Below are 21,888 nucleotides of genomic sequence, written 5' to 3'. Positions count from 1 at the left end.
CTGAATGCCACCTAATCACCTCCAATGAGGCAGTGCAATAGATGACATATTGTGCAATAGTGTTTATGTGCAATTAAGGTCTTATGTTGAATGTTTATGTTCTACCTCATTTCTTCGTATCCTTTCTTATCTTTTGTAATTATATTTATTTATATTTTGACACCACAGGGGGACTGCACCTAATTTTTTTGTATTTATTTAAATGACAATAAAAATATTCTGATTCTGATTCAGCTCTATCCTTAGCACCCTTCTCCCAGTATACCCCTCATCTCACCTCTGCACATGTCTAAACCAATGCAATCTCGCCTCACTGACTTTGTCTCCCAACTGTCCAACTTGAGCTGACCCTCTAATGTCCTCATTTCTAACCCTGTCCATCCTCATCACACTCAGTCCAAATCAGTGAACACAGGAACACTTACAAAATGTAAATCCAATTAAAAAAAATTGAAGGGACTCTTGGTATCAAGAACATACAGTAGATCAAACCTTTATTTGTTCCCAGGGGGAAATTTGGCCTTTTTACAGAAGCTCTTTAAATAAATAAATCCATAAATAGAAAGACAAATAAATAAATACAAGTGCACATGATGATCTGAACACACCCCAGAATAACTAAAAAGAAAAGAAAAATTGAAAAAGAAAGAAAAGAGAAACTTCTCTGACTTTGTAGTCCCAGTTCCTGTAAGGTGCTATACAGTCATATGAAAAAGTTTGTGACCCCCTCTCAGCCTGCATAATAATTGACTCTCCTTTCAACAATAAAGATAACAGTGGTACGTCTTTCATTTTTTAGGAACATCTGAGTACTGCGGTGTTTTCAGAACAAAAATTTTTAGTGACGCAGTATTTAGTTGTATGAAATTAAATCAAATGTGAAAAACTGGCTGTGCACAAATGTGGGTCCCCTTGTCATTGTGCTGATTTGAATGCCTGTCACTGCTCAATGCCGATGACTTGGTGTGATGAGCTCATTAAGCCTTGAACTTCATAGACAGTTGTGTCCAATCATGAGATATAAAGGGATTTAAGGTGGTCAATTGCAAGTTATGCTTCCTTCCCTTTAACTCTCCTGTGAAGAGTGACAGCATGGGGTCCTCAAAGCAACTCTCAAAAGATCTGAAAACAAAGATTGTTCAGTCTCCTGGTTTAGGGGAAGGCTACAAAAAGCCATCTCAGAGGTTTAAACTGTCAGTTTCAACTGTAAGGAATGGAATCAGGAAATGGAAGGCCACAGGCACAGTTGCTGTTAAACCCAGCAGGTCTGGCAGGCCAACACAAATACAGGAGCGACATATGGGCAGGATTGTGAGAATGGTGACAGACAACCCACACATCACCTCCAAAGACCTGCAAGAACATCTTGCTGCAGATGGTGTATCTGTACATCGTTCTACAATTCAGCGCAATTTGTACAAAGAACGTCTGTATGGCAGGGTGAGGAGAAAGAAGCCTTTTCTGCACTCACACCACAAACAGAGTTGCTTGTTGTATGCCAATGCTCATTTAGACAAGCCAGATTCATTTTGGAACAAAGTGCTTTGGACTGATGAGACAAAAATGGAGTTATTTGGTCATATAAAAAGCACTTTGCATGGTGGAAGAAGAACACCACATTCCAAGAAAAACACCTGCTACCTACTGTCAAATTTGGTGGCGGTTCCATCATGCTGTGGGGCTGTGTGGCTAGTTCAGGGACTGGGGTCCTTGTTAAAGTCGAGGGTCAGATGAATTCAACCCAATATCAACAAATTCTTCAGGATAATGTTCAAGCATCAGTCACAAAGTTGAAGTTACGCAGGGGTTGGATATTCCAACGAGACAATGACCCAAAACACAGTTGGAAATCTACAAAGGCAATCATGCAGAGGGAGAAGTACAATGTTCTGGAATGGCCATCGCAGTCCCCTGACTTGAATATCATTGAAAGTCTATGGGATGATTTGAAGCAGGCTGTCCATCAAATTGAACTGAACTGGAGAGATTTTGTATGAAGAATGGTCAACAATACCTCCATCCAGAATCCAGACAATCATCAAAGGCTATAGGAGGACAGCGTCTAGAGGCTGTTAGATTTGAAAAGGAGATTCAACTAAGTATTAATGTCATATCTCTGTTGGGGTGCCCACATTTATGCACCTGTCTAATTTTGTTATGATGCATATTGCATATTTTCTGTTAATCCAATAAACTTAATGTCACTGTTGAAATCCTACTGTGTCCATAAGGCATGTCAGATATTAAAAGGAAGTTGCTACTTTGAAAGCTCAGCCAATGAGAAACAAAAATCCAAAGAATTAAGAGGGGTTCTCAAACTTTTTCATATGACTGTACAGGTGTATTGCTGCTGGTATAAAGGAACCCCCCCCGACAAACTTCTGTGGAATTTGTTATTTGAAAGTCCTCTGTGGTTTTGTGTCATGAAGAGGAATGTTCAGCAATGTTCTTAATGACGTTCAGTCTTCTTTTAATCCTCTCCTTCAACTGCTACCTCCAGGGGGTCCAGAGTGTATCCCATAACTGATCCTGCCCTTTTAATTAGCTTGTAGAGTCAGTGGGCCTCACCTGAAGTGATGTTACCAGCCCAACACACCACATTGGCCATCACAGAGTTGTAGAAGATGTGAAGGATGTCACTAATCCCATTATAGGAATGGAGTCCCCTAAGGAAGAAGAGTCGGCTCTGCCCTTTCTTATATAGTTTCTCTGTCTTATGCGACCAGTCTAACTTGTCATTGATGAGGACCTCCAAATACTTGTAGGAGTGCCCCACCACTACATCAACTCACTGAATAAAGACCGGACACAGAGGCTCTTTGGTGCGGTGAAAGTCAATAAGCAGTTCTTTGCTTTTGCTGATGTTAAGGTGACAGTTAAGACAGTTCTCTTTGCATCAAGAAAACAGAAGATGTACACGCTGAAAATACTCCATAGTGTAACATTCTCAAACTCACTTCACCCAACTCAGAATCGTGATGTCTAATTTGACAGTCCTCAGTATAAACAGGAGCCGACCCCAGGTGGGACATCACACACACACACAGCCACATATACAAAAGGCCAATTTAGGCCAAACACAGTATTGTTTTATCAAGTGGGAGGAAAACTGGAGTACCCAGGGTATCCTATCTCGACTGTAACCATCCCTACGTGTGACACTGGGCACACTCAATTCCATACCCACCCTGGGTCCAACATACTGCATGTCTTTGAACAGTGAGAGGAAGCAGTGGTGCTTAGGAGAAACCCACCTAAACACATGGGGCAACTTTCAAATTCCATAATTAAAACCCCAAAGTCAGGAACTGAACTGGAGTTTAGGGATGTTGCCTGTAAAATTGTAAAAACAGAGGGATGAACATTTCCTACCCCACGATAAAACTAGAGTTATTCGGTGACACTTAATTTTCTAACTCAGAGATAATGGAGAACAAACTCCAATGATCTGAGAGGAAAGGTCTGAATCCTAGTGGTGTCAGCTCTAGCCACTGCACCACTGTCCTACTCTCACTCCAAATATTAATATTTAAAAATAACTGAATGTGGTATCACCCACATCATCAACAGTATGGACAGTCTGGTAGCTACTTCACAGTTTGTAGGCACCTTGTACTTCTCCAAAACCTCTGATTTTATTATTGGGGCAAAGGAACTTATTCCAGGTGCAAGCTAGGACCTAATCCCAGAGCCAATCCATCATATGCACCAGTGATACTTAAGGTGTAAATTATCCATCCATTATTAAACCTTCCTGGTTAGTAAGAATTGAAGGATGTGTTTAAAAATGAATTCCACTCTTTAGTAGGGGGTGTTGCCCTCTAGTGGCAATAATATTGGACTACAATTAACAAGGCTGTCTGTTCAATGTGCACTACAGACTCATTCGTGTGCTCTTTGACAAGCTGTTTCATGAGTCGGGGCTACTATTGTACATTTATGAAAAAAGTAATTACTGTAGTATTTTTCTATGGAATGTGAAAAAGTAAGTGCACCCTGTGGTAAAAGTGAGGTACATGGCAGGTGGGCAAGTTTTTTTAATAAATAATTAACTCTAATTGCCACACTTGCATCTTGGGTGGGGGTGTGGTAGCGTGGCAACAGCAGTTCCCATGTGCAATACGGGAGCAGACGTCGTGCAGGGGTTGCCAGCTCCAGTCCTGGAGGACCACTGTGGCTTCAGGTTTTCATTCAAACCCTTTTCTTAATGAGTGACCTTTTTTTGCTGCTAATTAACTTCTTCTGAACTAATTTTAATTGACTTGCTCTTGAAGACACAGACCTCTCAATTGTTTCTTTTTCCTTAATTAGCAGCCAAACAATAATGAGATGCAAAATGAGTCAAAACAACTGGTGTCCATCGTACAATATCTGAAAATAAAGAAAGATGAAGGTCTCAGGAATGTCAATCTGCTCAGGTCCCCAAAACATAACAGGGCTCTTAGAAAGAGAACATCAACAATTTCGGAAATGTCTGCTAACGCACCACGAGAGCAGCAACAAGCCACAAAATTAAAGAACGAGTTTAATTAACAACAAGACTCGGCACCTCATTAAGCAGCTGGTTGGAGTGAAATTGGCTGGAGTTGGAGGCCCTCACTTAGTTGGTCTTCTATTGGCTCCCTCACTTCACATTTCATTTCTGTTTGGGTGCCATTTAAGGGAAGAAATGAAGCATTTCAGAGCAACGATGAAGAAATTCAGGGGAACAAATCTTAAAAAAACAATTCAATTAAAATGAATTCACAAGAAGTTAATTAGCAGCACTCATTAAAAAAGGGTTAGAATGAAAACCTGCCTGTCCTGACCCCTGTCCTAAACCTTCTCTAACCAGTACGGTGAGGGGAAACTGCAGCCTATCTTGGCTATAGTCATTGTAACCAGTAGGGGCCGCCACTGAGCCCGTAATCCCAGACCTGATAATACTAAACACAGTTATGGGTTGAAATGGTAGATTTGTTACTCCAACATGCACACAAACATTGAAACACAGCCCAAAACCACAAAAACAATGAACCTCTTAGTCTCCTTCCACCTCCAGTTGAGCGTTGTCCTCTGCCTTTTAACGTCAATCCCGGGAACTGCTTCCGATATCCTGTCTCAGTCCTCAGAAGCACTTCCAGGTGTTACACGAACTAATGCAGTCTTCCCCTGGCTGTGCTCTTTGGCGGTTCCCGAAGACCCCAACTCCCATGCCACACTGCGAGTGTCCTAAAGTGGTCCAGACATGAGCAACACTGCCACTTGTTGTTGAGGGGAATGAGCTGCTCCCGGTGGGCTCTTTTGCTTGCTCATTCCATTACCGTAGCTGCACTTCCTCAGAAAGGAAAGCGCTCCACAGGGTCATCAAGACAGCGAAGAGAACAATTGGCTGCACCCTCCCCACTCTGAAACAAATCTACACCTCCCAATGCTGCAAAAAAGCAATAGACATTTCACAGGATTCATCACATCCCGGTCATTGCCTCTTCCAGCTTTTGCCATCAGGCAAGAAATACAGAGCAATGAAAACCAGGAGAGACCGCCTTAAAAAACAGCTTTTATCCAAAAGCAATCATGGCCCTGAACTCAGAATAAAACTGCTCCGCATCATTCTCTATGTGTGTAATATAGACCTTAAGTCAACCAGTGCAATTTGTATATATAACAAGTGCAATTTGTATCTTTTGTAAAGTACTTTTATTACTATTCGGTTTGTTATTATTTTCTCTCTTCTTGTCTTTTTAAGTCTTATGCCTCACACTGAGTCGACTGCACCTTCAATTTCGTTGTTCCTTTGTAAAAGTGACAATGACAATAAAGATCTATCTATCTATCTATCTAGGCCTCCTAACCGGGCATGAATCCTTCCTTTATCCCATTGAGAATGCCTGTTCTTCCTTCCTGGTACTTACACCATCCATACATGTGACAGTGGGCACATTCACCTCCATACATACATTACCTAATGGTGAGAAGAAACTTGCATGCTTAGGGGAGACCCCCTCGAACATGGGGGTAACTTTCAAACTAACTAAGACACCCCAGCTAGGAGCTGCACTGGAGTTCAGGGATAGATAGATAGATAGATAGATAGATAGATAGATAGATAGATAGATAGATAGATAGATAGATAGATAGATAGATATGAAAGGCACTATATGATAGATAGATAGATAGATAGATAGATAGATAGATAGATAGATAGATAGATATGAAAGGCACTATATGATAGATAGATAGATAGATAGATAGATAGATAGATAGATAGATAGATAGATAATCCTACTACTAATAATAATAATACTAATAATAATAATAACACTAATAATTCCATACAATGTATACTGTGCTGTTAAAATTACGCAAACTGCTACCATAGAGGTAGATGATGATGATATTAATACTACCACTACTACTAATAATAATACTAATAATAATACTAATAATTCCATACTATGTATACTGTGCTTTTAAAACTACTCAAAGTGCTACCACAGAGGTAGATGATGATGATAATACTAATACTACTACTACTAATAATAATAATAACAATAATAATAATATTACTACTACTAATAATAATAATTCCATACAATGTATACTGTGCTTTTAAAACTACTCAAAATGCTACCACAGAGGTAGATGATGATGATAATACTAATACTACTACTACTAATAATAATAATAATATTACTACTAATAATAATAATAATTCCATACAATGTATACTGTGCTTTTAAAACTACTCAAAGTGCTACCACAGAGGTAGATGATGATGATAATACTAATACTACTACTACTACTAATAATAAATAATAATAATAATACTAATAATAATACTAATAGGGCGGCATGGTGGTGCAGTTGGGGGACCTGGGTTTGCTTCCCGGGTCCTCCCTGCGTGGAGTTTGCATGTTCTCCCCGTGTCTGCGTGGGTTTCCTCCCACAGTCCAAAGACATGCAGGTTAGGTGGATTGGCAATTCTAAATTGGCCCTAATGTGTGCTTGGTGTGTGTGTGTGTTTGTGTGTGTCCTGCGGTGGGTTGGCACCCTGCCCTGGATTGGTTCCTGCCTTGTGCCCTGTGTTGGCTGGGATTGGCTCCAGCAGACCCCCGTGACCCTGTGTTCAGATTCAGCGGGTTGGAAAATGGATAGATGGATGGATAATACTAATAATTTCATACTATGTATACTGTGCTTTTAAAACTACTCAAAGTGCTACCACATAGGTAGATGATGATGATAATACTAATAATACTACTAATAATACTAATAATTCCATTCACCTAGGTGGCTGAGGCAGGCAATTTAATCTTTTGTCCTCTTGCTTAGAGTGTTTGCACTCAGTAAATACACAAACTGTTCTTATGTTAAGTGGGAGACAATTTTCAGATAAAATGAACATCTGATCTGATATGAACCTGCCGTTACATTACATTCCCACAACTCACTCTGATATCCTTCTGTAATCTTGCCTACTTGACAATGTAATGGCACTATGTGAAATAAAGAGTGATGGCTGAATGCGTCTCCACTAGTTTCAGTATCAAAGGTGTGACCACTAGGGGGGCTTAGCAGCACCCCAAAACCAAGACACAGTAACCCAAACACACTCCTGGGTCCAAATACAAGATGTTTCAATTTGCAAACAATATAAATCTGCAGGTTAATGGTTTAAAAATACCAAATGGATAAATGTGTATAAATCTTTCGTCATGCAGAAAATTAAAATGACTTTCTAGGGCAGGGGTGTCGAACTCCAGGCCTGGAGGGACACAGTGGCTACAGGTTTTCATTCTAACCCTTTTCCTAATCAGCGACCAGTTTTCACTGCTAATTAACTCCTTTTCCCTTCATTTCAATGGCCCTGTTTTTAAGTATTCAGTCCTCTGAATTGATTTGTTTCTTCATTAAATGTCAGACAAACAGAAATGAGATGAGAAACAAGCCAACAGATGACCAGATAAACTGGGATTTCAAACTCCAACCAATTTCACTCCAAACAGTCTCTTAATGAGAAGCTGATTCTTTCTGTTAATTAAGCCGGTTATTTAATTCAATGGCTTGTTGCTGTTCTCATTCTACCACAGCAGATATTTCAAAATTTGTTGATTTCTCTGCTTTTTCTAAGAACACCGTCAAAATGTTTTGGTGACCTGAGAGACCAACCTTACTGAGACCTTCACCTTTCTTTATTTTCAGATATTGTGTAATGGGCACAGGTGAGGTGGTGGCTTGTTTGTCTCATTATTGTTTGGCTACTAATTAAGGAAAAAGAGACAACTAAGGGGCCTGAGTCAAGTTAATTAAAACTAAAGCAAAAGAAGTTAATTAGCAGTAAAAACAGCTCACTAATGAAGAAGATGGTTAGAATGAGAATATGCAGCCACTGCAGCCCTCGAGGACCGGAGTTCGACACCTGTGTTCTAGGGCAGGGGTTTCAAATTCCAGTCCTGGAGGGCCACAATGACTGCAGGTTTTCATTCTAACCACCTTCTTAATTAGTGACCTGTTTTTGCTGCTAATTAACTTCTTTTGTCTTAGATTTAATTAACTCGACTCAGACCCCTTAGTTCTTTCTATTTCCTTAATTAGCAGCCAAACAATAATGAGACACAAATGAGAAAACAGGTGACCAGCTAACCACATTATCTGAATACATAATTCGCCAGCCTACTCACTCACTCACGTCCATCCGAAGCCGAATGCGCAGTCGCCTTCTGCGCAGCTGCCCGAAAAACCTTACGAGACTGACATCCAACCCCAACATTGCGGCAGGCAGCGGATTTACGGCCGCAAAAATTCAAAGAGAAAGGCGACTTCGATTAAAGCTCTAGAGGCCTGAAAGGCGATTTCGACTACAGCTCGAGGCCTAATTACGCATTCTGATTCAATTACGCATTCATTCAATACACCTATTTCAGGTTTGTGGTGCTTATACTTATTACTATTCCACTCGTACCCGTTTCATCTTACGTTGTTGAAACGGGTTCTTTGTCTAGTCTGAACATAAAGAAAGGTGAGGGTCTTGGTAAGGTTGATTTCTCAGGTCAATAATCAGAAATAGAAAATCAACACTTTGGGAAATGTCTGCTGTAGCAGAATGAGAGCAGCAGCAAGCTATGGATTAAGTAACGGGTTTAATTAACAGCAAGAATTGGGTTCTCATTAAGAAACTGGTTGGAGTTTGATGTTCCAGTTTAGCTGGTCACCTGTTGGCTCGTTTCACGTCTCATTTCTGTTTGGCTGCCATTTTAATGAAGAAACAAATCAATTCAGAGGACGGAATCCTTAAAAACAGAGCTATTAAAAGGAAGGGAAAAGGAGTTAATTAGCAGTGAAAGCTGGGCACTGATTAGGAAAAGGGTTAGAATGAAAACCTGCAGCCACTGAGGCCCTCCAGGCCTGGAGTTCGACACCTGTGTTCTAGGGGATTGTGAATTTCCCATCGGGATTAATACAGTATCTATCTATCTATCTATCTATCTATCTATCTATCTATCTATCTATCTATCTATCTATCTACTTAAAATTAAATTAAAAAAAAAATTTTTTAACTTATATAAATTAAAAAAAAAATGAAAATCCACCACTCAGGGCCATCTTAACGCATGGGCACGCTGGCCAGTTGCCCTACGAGAATAGGAGCCCACTTTTTTTTCGGATGCCTGTATATGTTTCTGTTTTGCTCCACTTTGCCCTGGGGGCCTATGATGCTGTTAAGACAGCCCTGCCACTACCCACCATGGTCAGGGAATCAGTCCATCCTCGTCCTTCCATTATGGCCTCCTGCTTTGGCAAGGAAGCAGCTTCCATCCCGGTTTGAGATGCCAGACCATCCAGCATGAAACTCACAAAGGTCATAATTTACTTACAAAGTCAGAGATCAGGACTTACCCATGGATCAAATCAAACAGGGCTTCACAAAATGAACAAAACTCCCAGGTAATGGGAGGTAAAACCTCTGCATTTTCAAACCTGTTAGCTTAAATGCGCCATCTTCTGGGTCACAAATCGAAAAATACAAGTGTACATTCCAAATATTTTAAAGTGAAGCTGAAGTGCCCTTCTTTTTAAATATGTAATAATATTTTGCCCCACCTATGTCCAGCAGGGGGTAGTGTTCAGACATAAATTCACTGGAAAAAATAAAGTCATGAAAAATAAAAATCCTGGACTCACAGTTTATAATTTACAGATTGCATGAAGGAAAAGTGGGAGGTGTGGATGCTGCTGTCTCATGAATCAAATGTCCTGGCTTTGAATCCTGGAACCAGTTGTTGTCTGTGTGGTGCTGTTCTGTCGGATTGGGGCTTCCTTCTGTGCTTTCCAGTTTTCCATGTGGATCAGTGACTCTAAATTGCTCTTTTTTTGGCAAGTGCCCCACACAAGAGACTGGCACACCATCCAGAGGTGTTTCCTACTCTGCACCCTGTGCTGTTGGGACAGGCTGCAGTACCTGTGACCCTGAATTGGATTTAGCAGGTTTGAGAAGAGGTGTATAGACAAAGATGAGGGGTTTGTATGATATGCGATGCACTCCATAAAGGCAGTGTGATAAGTGTTTACAATCGTTAAAATCACATAATAAAATAACCCGTTAAAACACCGCCAGACTCATCTTATCAATGAGACAATGCAAAAACATTTTAATATTGTTAAAAAACAGCAAAATCTGCTTAAAACTAATGGAAAAAAACACAGATTTGGCGACTTTGAGAAAAAATTTAAACAAAAAACAACAAAAAAATAACATAAAATTAAAAAACAAATGGCTAAATAAGTGCCCAATGCTACTGGGATAGGGGTCCCTAAACTGAATGAAATGATTGGATGGTTATGCCTTTTAAATGTAAACTAAACTTCAGCATAATTTGATGCAAGCTGATGTTATGCATCACTTTAGGTGTTAAGAAATCAATCTGTCCATTTTTCCAAACCTCTTATTTACTTTATGGCAGCAGGAAGCTGGTTGATTAATTCAAGAATCAGTTAATTAAAGATTAATTAATTGCTTGATTAATTAGTTCAAGTGGTGCCACTAAGCACAATGGACATTAAGTAGAACTTTCTGAGACACCCTCCTGCGTGTCTACAACTTTGGCATCAAGCCCACCCTCCACTAGTGGCTATGAACCACAGTTGATGTTACAGATCATAAAAGACTTGTGTGTTTCTATACTTGGCCCTACTTGAGAAGTGAGACCTTTCTGAGGAGTCCTCCTGCATATTCACACCTTCAATCACAAGCCCACTCTCCAGTAGTAGCTATGGACCATACTCAGTCAGTCAGTCAGTCATCAACAACAAAACCAAAGAGCTGGTGGTGGATTTTAGGAGGCCCAGGCCCGACACGGACCCCGTGATCATCAGAGGTGACTGTGTGCAGAGGGTGCAGACCTATAAATACTTGCGAGTGCAGCTGGATGATAAACTGGACTGCCAATACTGATGCTCTGTGCAGAGAGGACAGAGCCGACTATACTTCCTTAGAAGGCTGGCGTCCTTCAACATCTGCAATAAGATGCTGCAGATATTCTATCAGATGGTTGTGGCGAGCGCCCTCTTCTACACAGTGGTGTGATGGGGAGCAGCATAAAGAAGAGGGACAAACTGGTGAGGAAGGCAGGCTCTATGGTAGTCACGGAGCTGGACAGTTTGCCATCCGTGGCAGAGCGATGAGCGCTGAGTAGGCTCCTGTTAATCATGGAGAATCCACTGCATCCACTGAATAGGATCATCTCCAGACAGAGGAGCAGCTTCAGCGACAGACTGCTGTCAATGTCCTGCTCCACTGACAGACTGAGGGAGATCGTTCCTCCCCCACACTATGCGACTCTTCAATTCCACCCGGGGGGGTAAACGTTAACATTATACAAAGTTATTATCTGTTATACCTGCCTTGCACTCTCCACCTTGCACTTTTTAACTTGCACTGTGTTTTTATCACTCTTTAATTAATATTGTTTTTATCAGTATGCTGCTGCTGGAGTATGTGAATAAAGTATCTATCTATCTATCATCCAACCCACTATATCCTAACACTGGGTCATGGGGGTCTGCTGGAGCCGATCCCAGCCAACACAGGGCACAAGGCAGGAACAAATCCCCGGGCAGGGCGCCAACCCACCGCAGTGAACCATACTTCATGTTACAAATTATAAAAAGTTACGGCTACACTAGAGATCTTAAGTGAGACCTTTCTGAGGAGTCCTCTTCCATGTCAACACCTTTGATATTAAGCCCACCCTCCAGTAATGGCTATGGACCACAAATGATATTACAGATCATAAAAGACCTACAGTATTTGTTTCTATACTTGGCTATGCTTGAGAAGCTAAGTGTGATCTTTCCGAGAAGTCCTCCTGCATATCCACACTTTTGACATCAAGCCCACCCTCCACTAGTGGCTATGAACCACAGTTGATGTTACAGATCATAAAAGACTTGTGTGTTTCTATACTTGGCTCTACTTGAGAAGTTAAGTGAGACCTTTCTGAGGAGTCCTCCTGCATATCCACACCTTCAATCACAAGCCCACTCTCCAGTAGTAGCTATGGACCATACTCAGTCAGTCAGTCAGTCATCATCCAACTCTCTATATCCTAACACAGGGTCATGGTGGTCTGCTGGAACCAATCCCAGCCAACACAGAGCACAAGGCAGGAACAAATCTTGGGCAGGGTGCCAGCCCACCGCAGTGGACCATACATGATGTTACAAATTATAAAAAGTTACGGCTACACTAGAGATCTTAAGTGAGACCTTTCTGAGGTGTCCTCTTCCATGTCAACACCTTTGATATTAAGCCCACCCTCCAGTAAGGGCTATGGATCACAAATGATATTACATATCATAAAAGACCTATTTGTTTCTATACTTGGCTATGCTTGAGAAGCCTAGTGTGATCTTTCCGAGAAGTCCTCCTGCATATCCACACTTTTGATAACAAGCCCACCCTCCAGTAGTGGCTATGGACCACTGTTATGTGTTCTTATAAATGGTTATACATGAGAAGATGAGCGTGACTTTGTCAAATAGTCCTCTTGCAGATCCACACCCTTTCACAACAAGCCTACCCTCCAGTGGTGGCTATTGACATTAGTTGATGTTACAGATTACAAAAAGACATACATGTTTCTATATTTTACTATACTTGAGAAGTTAAGTGAAACCTTGTAGGGGGCTACATAGTTTATAGTGTTGTCAAATGTTAGTACTGAGTGCGTCTTGTTTCCATTGTCCCGTTTGCTGTTTATGTGTATATCAGTGAATGCCGTCCCCCGATGACGGAAGGAGACCACAACCTCAAACCTGGAAAGCACTTGTTCACTACTAATCAATTACATCCGTCACAGGACTATTTAAGTAATCACGAGGGAATAGCCAAAACAGAGAGGAGAAGAGAAAGGAAGGAGAGAGGAGAGAAGAAAGGAAGGAAGAAGGAAAGAAGAAAGGAGACCATTTTTTCAACCATGGATTCAACTTACCTGCTGTTTTTTCACATCACGCCCTCGCACCAGTTTGTTTTTTATTTTGCTGGACTGTCTTCCATCCCTCATCTGCAGAGACCCCGGGGTTGGATCGTCATCCACCACACGCCGAGGAATCACAGTGAGGTTGCTCCAATTGCCGGGAAAATCAAACAACTCATTTATCTCTAATTCAGTCATCCGTATTCAGGACAGTTTTTATAATCTGACTCAAATTCATGACCTTTCATTCCGTATATCATTCATTGTTGTTGTTCGTTGTTTGTTATATGTTACAGGGGCAAGGGAGGGTTTGTTGTATTTATATATGGTGGTGTCTCGTTGTTGCTGTGGTGGAGGTATATTTATATTTATATATATTTTTTCTATTTATTTTGCATATTTATTTCATTTAATACAATCAGTTTAATTTTACATATCTGCTTTGTGTGCTTATATTTACACCGTCGATTGTGGGGGAAAAGTGTTAATTTGTTAAAGGTACGGATTGATAGTTAGATTTAACCTCAGTAAATTATACAGGTCTACAGGTCTTGGAGGTGTAGCTGCCAGCTGGGTAAGGGTCGGCCATTACAACCTTTCTGACCTTTCTCCTGAAACATCAACACCTTTCTGATAAATCCTCTGCATATCTATACCTTCTAATACAAGCCCACCCTCCAGTAATGGCTATGGACCACAATATATATTACAGATCATAAAAGACGAATGTTTTGTCTATACTTGGCTATACTTGAGAAGTTAAGTGTGACCTTTCCAAGAGGTCCTCCTGCATATCCACACTTTTGACAACAAGCCCACCCTCCAGTAGTGGTTATGGACTACTGTTGAGGTCACAGTCCATAAAAAAAGTCTTACATGTTCTTATACTTGATTACAGATGAGAAGTTAAGCATGACATTTTCAAAAAGTCCTCTTGCAGATCAACACCTTTCACAACAAGCCCACCCTCCAGTGGTGGCTATGGACATTAGTTGATGTTACAGATTACAAAAAGAACATATATGTTTCTATATTTGGCTATACTTGAGAAGTTAAGTGAGACCTATCTGACCTTTCTCCTGAACGTCAACACCTTTCTGAGAACTCCTTTGCATATCCATACCTTCGAACACAGCCCACCCTCCAGTGGTGGCTATGGACCACAGTTGATATCACACATCAAAGTGGCCATTCAGTACAAACTGCTGTTCCTGAACAAGATGGTGATGAAAGGCACTGCCACCCCTTATGTGTGGCTAAATTATTACAAATTTTCTTTACATCCCAAGCATAACCTTTAGGATCCAGATGACTTTTCCCACTAACTTCTTCCTTTACTTACTGGCCAGCTACTTTCTCTTCAGGTTATTAATCACAGTACCGTCAATCAGACATGAAAAGCCTAATAATGTCCAGATGCAGCCTAGAAACATTTTTATTATTTTGAACTCAAAATTTGATAAATACCTCGACGCAATGGCAGGAGTTTATTCTCCAGAATGTCCCGAGCATCTGTGCCTTCATCCATCAGATCCAGCTTTGTGATGACACCAATGGTGCGGAGACCTTTAAAAAGAAAAATATGAAAGTGAGACCTTGGTTCCCCAATATCGTCTTGCTAACCAAACCTTAGATTAGACTTTTTATTCCATGTTTTATCCATGATTGTCATAATGAAACATTTTGTACTCCATATCGGGTTTGTCCTTAGTGTCATGATATTGGGTTTATATTTCTGGGGTGTTTGTACTTTCAATTAAAAGTCGTGGCCAAACGTTTTGAGAATAACCCAAGTGTTGGTTTTCACAAAGTTTGCTGCTTCAGTGTGTTTAGATCTTTTCGTCAGATGTTTCTATGGTGTACTGAAGTAGAATTTCAAGCAGTTCATGAGTTTCAAAGGCTTTTATTGACAATGACATGAAGTTTATGAAAAGAGTCAGATATTTGCAGTCATGGCTTGGGATCAGGGCACCACCAGTGCAGAGCTTACTCAGGAATGGCAGCAGGCAGATGTGAGTGCATTTGCACGCATAGTGAAGTGAACACTTTGGAGGATGGCCTGCTGTCAAGAAGGGCAGCAAAGAAGCCAAGAAAAACATCAGGGACAGACTGATATTCTGCAAAAGGGACAGGGACTGCACTGCCAAGGACTGCTGGGGTCAAGTCATTTTCTCTGATGAATCCCCTTTCCGATTGTTTGGGGCATCCGGAAAAAAAGAGAAGGTGAGTGGCGCTACCATCAGTCCTGTGTCACGCCAACAGTAAAGCATCCCGAGACCAATTCATGTCAGCCAAGGCAGTGGAGTCACTCACACAGCCCTGAATAAAGAATGGGATCAAACCATCCTCTGAGAGCAAACTTCTCCCAACCATCCAAGAACAGTTTGGTGACCAACAATGAACAATCCAGCATAATGGAGCACCGGGCCATAAGGCAAAAGTGAGAACTAAGTGGCTCAGGGAACAAAACATCAAAATTTTGGGGTCCATGGCCAGGAAACTCCCCATTTAGAACTTGTGGTCAATCCTCAAGGGGCGGGTGGACAAACAAAAACCCACCCAATTCTGACAAACTCCAAGCATTGATTCTGCAAGAATGGCCTGCCATCAGTCAGGATTTAGCCCAGAAGTTGATTGACAGCCTGCCAGGGTGAACTGCAGAGGTCTTGAAAAAGAAAGAAGGCAGAGGTCTTGAAAAAGAAAGAAGGGTCAATACTGCAAATATCTGACTCTGCATAAACTTCATGTCATTATCAATAAAGCTTTTGAAACTTCTGAAATGCTTGTAATTCTACTTCAGTACACCAGAGAAAATCTGACAAAAAGATCTAAATAACACTGAAGCAGCAAACTCTGTGAAAACCAACACTTGTGTCATTCTCAAAAACTTTGGCCACGACTGTATTCTTTATTCTCCTAAGGTTTTCTGGGATGCAAGATGGCCGTGATATTGTCATATAATAAGGAGGGAGTGTCTTCACATACAGTACTGTCATGTGATGTGGGGGTTTCATTTTTCCTTGTAAATAAAGGTCAAGGATATGCCCTTTCAACATAACGTACAGTTGCCAGTCCAGTCCGAGATGCAGAGTATCCTGGAGCAAGTTTTAATTAAGATATCTCTATACTTTTCTCTATCCGGCTTTCCCTCAACCCTGACTTGTCTCCCAGTCGTTGATGCTACCACCACGATGATGAGTGGTGCCTGGCTTCATCCAGACGTGACACTAAGAACTGAGGCCACACAGTTCAATATTGGTTTCATCAGACCTGAGAATCTTGGCTGTCATAGTCTGACAGTCCCTTAGGTGCCTTTTTCTGCAAACTCCATATGTCCATTTGCCTCTCTGCCATAAAGCCCAGATCACTGGAGTGTTGTGGTGATGGTTGTCCTCTGGAGGCTTCCATCAGGTTCTTTACCACATCTCTTACCAAGGCACCTTTCCCCCCGACTGCTCAGTTTGGCCAGGAAGCCAGGAAGAGTCATAGTTGTTCCTCTAAACATCTTACTTTTAAGAATTCTAACAATAATAGTAATGAATTAAATTTATATACTGCTTTTCTCACAACTCAAAGTGCCTTACATAAACAGAGGGGAACCACTTCAACCACCAGCTATGTGTAGCACCCACTTGGATGATGCGATGGCAGCCATTTTTGTGCCAGTACACTCATTGCACATTAGCTATCATGTGCTGAAGGGGTCATAGAGACAGATAGCCAATTAGAAACTGGGGGATGATTAGGAGGCCAGAAATGGATGAGGCTACGATGGGCAAGGACATCGGAATACACCCTTGCCAGGGGTCTTCAATAACCACAGAGAGTCAGGCCCTCAATTTTATATCTCATCTGAAGGACGGTGCCATATTTATAGCACAGTGTCCCCATCACTACACTGGGAGCATTGGGATCCACATTCAGAACGCAGGGTTAAGGGCTCCCTGCTGGCATCACCACCACCTCATCCAGCAACAACCCAAGGTTTTCCTGGATGGTCTCACATCCAAGTGCAAGCCGGGCCCAAACACGCTTAGCTTCAGGAGGAATATTATCGTAGCCACCATCACCTTTAGTGTTGTAGCCTTCCCCACATTTTTCCCTCAACACAATCCTGTCTCTAAGCTCTGCAAGCAAATCCTTCAACATCATGGATTCAACTGTGGGAGCTTCTATGGACTAGAAAGGTGCCTTTCCTAAACAGGTCCAACAGGTGGGCTCCACAACAAGGTGTAGAAACATCTCAACGATGATCATTGATCAATAGAATGGGACGCACTTTTCAAGTTTCATAGCAAAGGGTCTGAATACTTGAATGTTTTAATGTGATATTTCAGTTTTTTTATTTTTAATAGAGGTGGCAAAGGCTAAAGAAAAGGCGTATGGTGAGTTGTATGAGAGGTTAGACACTAAGGAGGGAGAAAAGGACCAGTAGGGTAGACAGAGGGTCCAAGCTGGGAAAGATGTGCAGCAGGTTAGGGTGATAAAGGATAAAGATGGAAACGTACTCACAAGTGAGGAGAGTGTGTTGAGAAGATGGAAAGAGGACTTTGAGAGGCTGATGAATGAAGAGAACGAGAGAGAGAAGAGGTTGGATGATGTGGAGATAGTGAATCAGGAAGTGCAACGGATTAGCAAGGAGGAAGTTAGGACTGCGATGAAGAGGATGAAAAATGGAAAGGCGGTTGGTCCAGATGACATACCTGTGGAAGCATGGAGGTGTTTAGGAGAGATGGCAGTGGAGTTTTTAACCAGAATGTTTAATTGAATCTTGGAAAGTGAGAGGATGCCCGAGGAGTGGAGAGGAAGTGTACTGGTGCAGATATTTAAGAATAAGGGGGATGTGCAGAACTGTAGAAACTACAGGGGGATAAAATTGATGAGCTACAGCATGAAGTTATGGGAAAGAGTAGTGGAAGCTCAGTTAAGAAGTGAGGTGATGATTAGTGAGCAGCAGGATGGCTTCATGCCAAGAAAGAGCACCACAGATGTGGTGTTTGCTCTGAGGGTGTTGATGGAGAAGTATAGAGAAGACCAAAAGGAGTTGCATTGTGTCTTTGTCGACCTGGAGAAAGAATATCACAGGGTGCCTCGAGAGGACCTGCGGTATTGTATGAGGAAGTCGGGAGTGGCAGAGAAGTATGTAAGAGTTGTACAGGATATGCACAAGGAAAGTGTGACTGTGGTGAGTTCTGCGGTAGGTGTGACGGATGCATTCAAGGTGAAGGTGGGATTACATCAGGGATCGGCTCTGAGCCCTTTCATATTTACAATGGTGATGGACAGGTTGACAGACGAGATTAGACAGGAGTCCCCGTGGACTGTGATGTTTGCTCATGACACTGTGATCTGTAGTGATAGTAGGGAGCAGGTTGAGGAGACCCTGGAGAGGTGGAGATATGCTCTAGAGGGGAGAGGAATGAAGGTCAGTAGGAAGAAGACAGAATACATGTGTGTGAATGAGTGGGAGGTCAGTGGAATGGTGAGGATGCAGGGAGTAGAGTTGGTGAAGGTGGACGAGTTTAAATACTTGGGATCAACAGTACAGAGTATTGGGGATTGTGGAAGAGAAGTGAAGAAGACGGTGCAGGCAGGGTGGAATGGGTGGAGAAGAGTGTCAGGAGTAATTTGTGACAGACGGGTATCAGCAAGAGTGAAAGGGAAGGTCTACAGGATGGTAGTGAGACCAGCTATGTTATATGAGTTTGTGACGGTGACACTGACAAGAAAGCAGGAGACAGAGCTGGAGGTGGCAGAGTTAAAGATGCTAAGATTGGCATTGGCTGTGACGAGGATGTATAGGATTAGAAATGAGGACATTAGAGGGTCAGCTCAAGTTGGACAGTTGGGAGACAAATTCAGACAGGTGAAATTGCGCTGGTTTGGACATGTGTAGAGGAGAGATGAGGGTTATACTGAGAGAAGGGTACTAAGGACAGAAGAGGAAAAGAGGAAGGCCTAAGAGAAGGTTTATGGATGTAGTGAGAGAGGACATGAAGGCGATGGGTGTGACAGAGCAAGATGCAGAGGACAGAAAGAGATGGAAGAAGATGATCCGCTGTGGCAACACCTAACAGGACAAGCTGAAAGAAGAAGAAGAAATTTGCCAAAATTTCTAAAATCCTGTTTTGTCATTCCGGGCTATTGAGTGTTGCTTGATGATGGAAAAAATGAAATGAAATGATTTTAGCACAAGGCTGCAACATAATAAAATGTGAAAAATGTGTAAGGGTCTTGAAGATGTTCTGAAGGTTCTGTAACTCCCATGTGTATTCTCCTGTGGTCACTGTTTCTGTTATATTTTAATTATATGTTAACTTAAAATGTGAAAATGATAGACAGTTTTGTTTTTTTTTTTTTTTTTTTTGCCCCAGTGCCTCATTGGCACCATCACCCAATTTAATTTACCTTGTGGGTCAACTTCTTTGGCAATCTTGAGGGCATCTGAATTGGCAAGGTCAGAGTTGGCAGGGGACACAGCCAGCAGCAGGCAGTTATCCTTAGTGACAAACTGCATGATCATGTCTCGGATCTGGTGCTCGATATCTGCAGGTTGGTCACCCACTGGTACCTTTGTCATCCCAGGAAGATCCACAAGAGTCAGGTTTAAGACTGAAGATAAAAGAAAACATGAAATCCATCACTCAGTAAAAATGTCCGTGCATCACTACACTTAAGCAAAAACAAATAACACAGAGTATCTTTTACCCAGAGAAGAACATCCGTCCATCCATTATCCAACCTGCTATATCCTAGCACAGGGGTCTGCTGGAGCCAGTCCCAGCCAACACAGGGCGCAAGGCAGGAACAAATCCCAGGCAGGGCACCAGCCCACCGCTGAGCACACACACACTCCAAGCACACACTAGGGACAATTTAGGACCGCCAATGCCCCTAACCTGCATGTCTTTGGACTGTGGGAGGACACCCACACAGACATGGGGAGAAAATGCAAACTCCATGCAGGGAGGACCCGGGAAGCGAACCAAGGTCTCCTTACTGTGAGGCAGCAGCGCTACAACTGCGCCACCCCAAAGAAGACCAAATTAGAAATTGTACACAAGTGCATTCGAGAACTTTGAAGAACATTAAAGGCGTTTTCACACTTGAGGTCCCCTTGCTTTGTTATGAATTAGGGGATAATTGATTACAGTAGCTCGGTTGTGTTTCACACTGCAAACTTTCAAGTGAACTAAACCTATCAATAACATCCCATTGGCGCGTCATGGTCTTCTTTAATTGGGCAGAAACATTTTGTACCGGTGGTCTCAAACTTCGGTCCTGGAGGGCGACAGTGGGAGCAGGTTTTCATTCTAATTCTTTTTTTAATGAGTGACCTGTTTTTACTGCTAATGAACTTCTTTTGAATTAATTTTGATTGACTTGTTCTTGAACACTCAGACCCCTTAATTGTTTCTTTTTCCTTGTGTCCATCATACAATATCTGAAAAGAAAGAAAGGTGAAGGTCTCAGGGATGCTGATCTGCACAGGTCCACAAAACATTTTAACAGTGCTCTTAGAAATGAGAAAAATCAATAATTTTGGAAATGTCTGCTATTGGACCACGAGAGCAGCAACAAGCCATGGAATTAAAGAATGGGTTTAATTAACTCTTTGACATTCAAGGGTAGAGGATGATAATATGCTTTAAACGTTGACAAAACTCACTGTTACTTTAGAGGTAGATCCTCTTTGCTAGGAGGAACGTTAGACTTTTGACTTGACATTGAGCCTAAGCATGAGTAGCGTAGAGTACACAACATCTAGAATGGCATCAACATTTGGTGAGAAAGCAAAGCAAATGCGCAAAGCAAAATAGTCATTGGATTACGTCTTACGTATATTTTATTATTTTGAATTGGACTCTGACTTGTCGGATACCGATTTTGCTGCTGAGAAAGAATATTTAGAGTTAAGAAGCTTCAGTGTTCCTGAATAATAAGTGGTGCTAATAGAATTATAGGAATGTGTCACTTAGGCATTAAATAAGGATGTGTTAAACTAACCGAACAAATGTGTAGGTATTAAGCTATAAGAATGTATTTCTTGTAACTGTATGTAACCTTTGATATTGTATAAGCTATGCGTGTACGAAGAATGAGGAAATAAGTATTGCTTAAGACTGTGAGTATGCTGATGACTCTTTTATCTATAAGAAACACTGTGCGCTCTTGCACGTTCCAATCCAGGGTGTGACCGCAAGCTGTAACGATCTATGTATGACCTCAAATTGAACTGCCATATTTCATTTTTTGTTTAATAAACAAGCTGGGTATAAAAAGAGGGAAGCTCCCTGCTGACAGGAGGCTGTCTGTAGCTAACTGAGCTGACAACTGCTGTGGCCTCCTGCTCACCAAGAATAAAGAAATTGCTTTTTACTCTACATTGGTGTCCATCTCCTGTCGTTCCTGACTAAAATGAAAGTGAGGA

At 41.6% G+C, this 21,888-nt stretch overlaps 1 protein-coding gene across 10 annotated transcripts in view; it reads right to left on the bottom strand.

Moving 5' to 3' along the window:
• dnm1a (dynamin 1a) overlaps positions 1 to 21,888 on the bottom strand; it is a 501,477-nt gene that overhangs the window by 357,049 nt on the left and 122,540 nt on the right. For all 10 annotated transcript variants that reach the window (XM_051931967.1, XM_028809129.2, XM_051931970.1 and 7 more), the window contains exons 4-5: positions 19,866 to 20,069; positions 14,925 to 15,023 (exon numbers count right to left, since the gene is read on the bottom strand). In XM_051931967.1, the coding sequence (XP_051787927.1) occupies positions 14,925 to 15,023; positions 19,866 to 20,069 (303 nt within the window). The remainder of the gene's footprint in view (positions 1 to 14,924; positions 15,024 to 19,865; positions 20,070 to 21,888) is intronic.

Source organism: Erpetoichthys calabaricus, chromosome 9 (genome assembly GCF_900747795.2).
Source record: "Erpetoichthys calabaricus chromosome 9, fErpCal1.3, whole genome shotgun sequence".
Taxonomy (NCBI): Eukaryota; Metazoa; Chordata; class Cladistia; order Polypteriformes; family Polypteridae; genus Erpetoichthys; species Erpetoichthys calabaricus.
The sequence above is the reverse complement of the archived record's forward strand: the minus strand, read 5'-3'. Positions and strand labels throughout refer to the sequence as shown.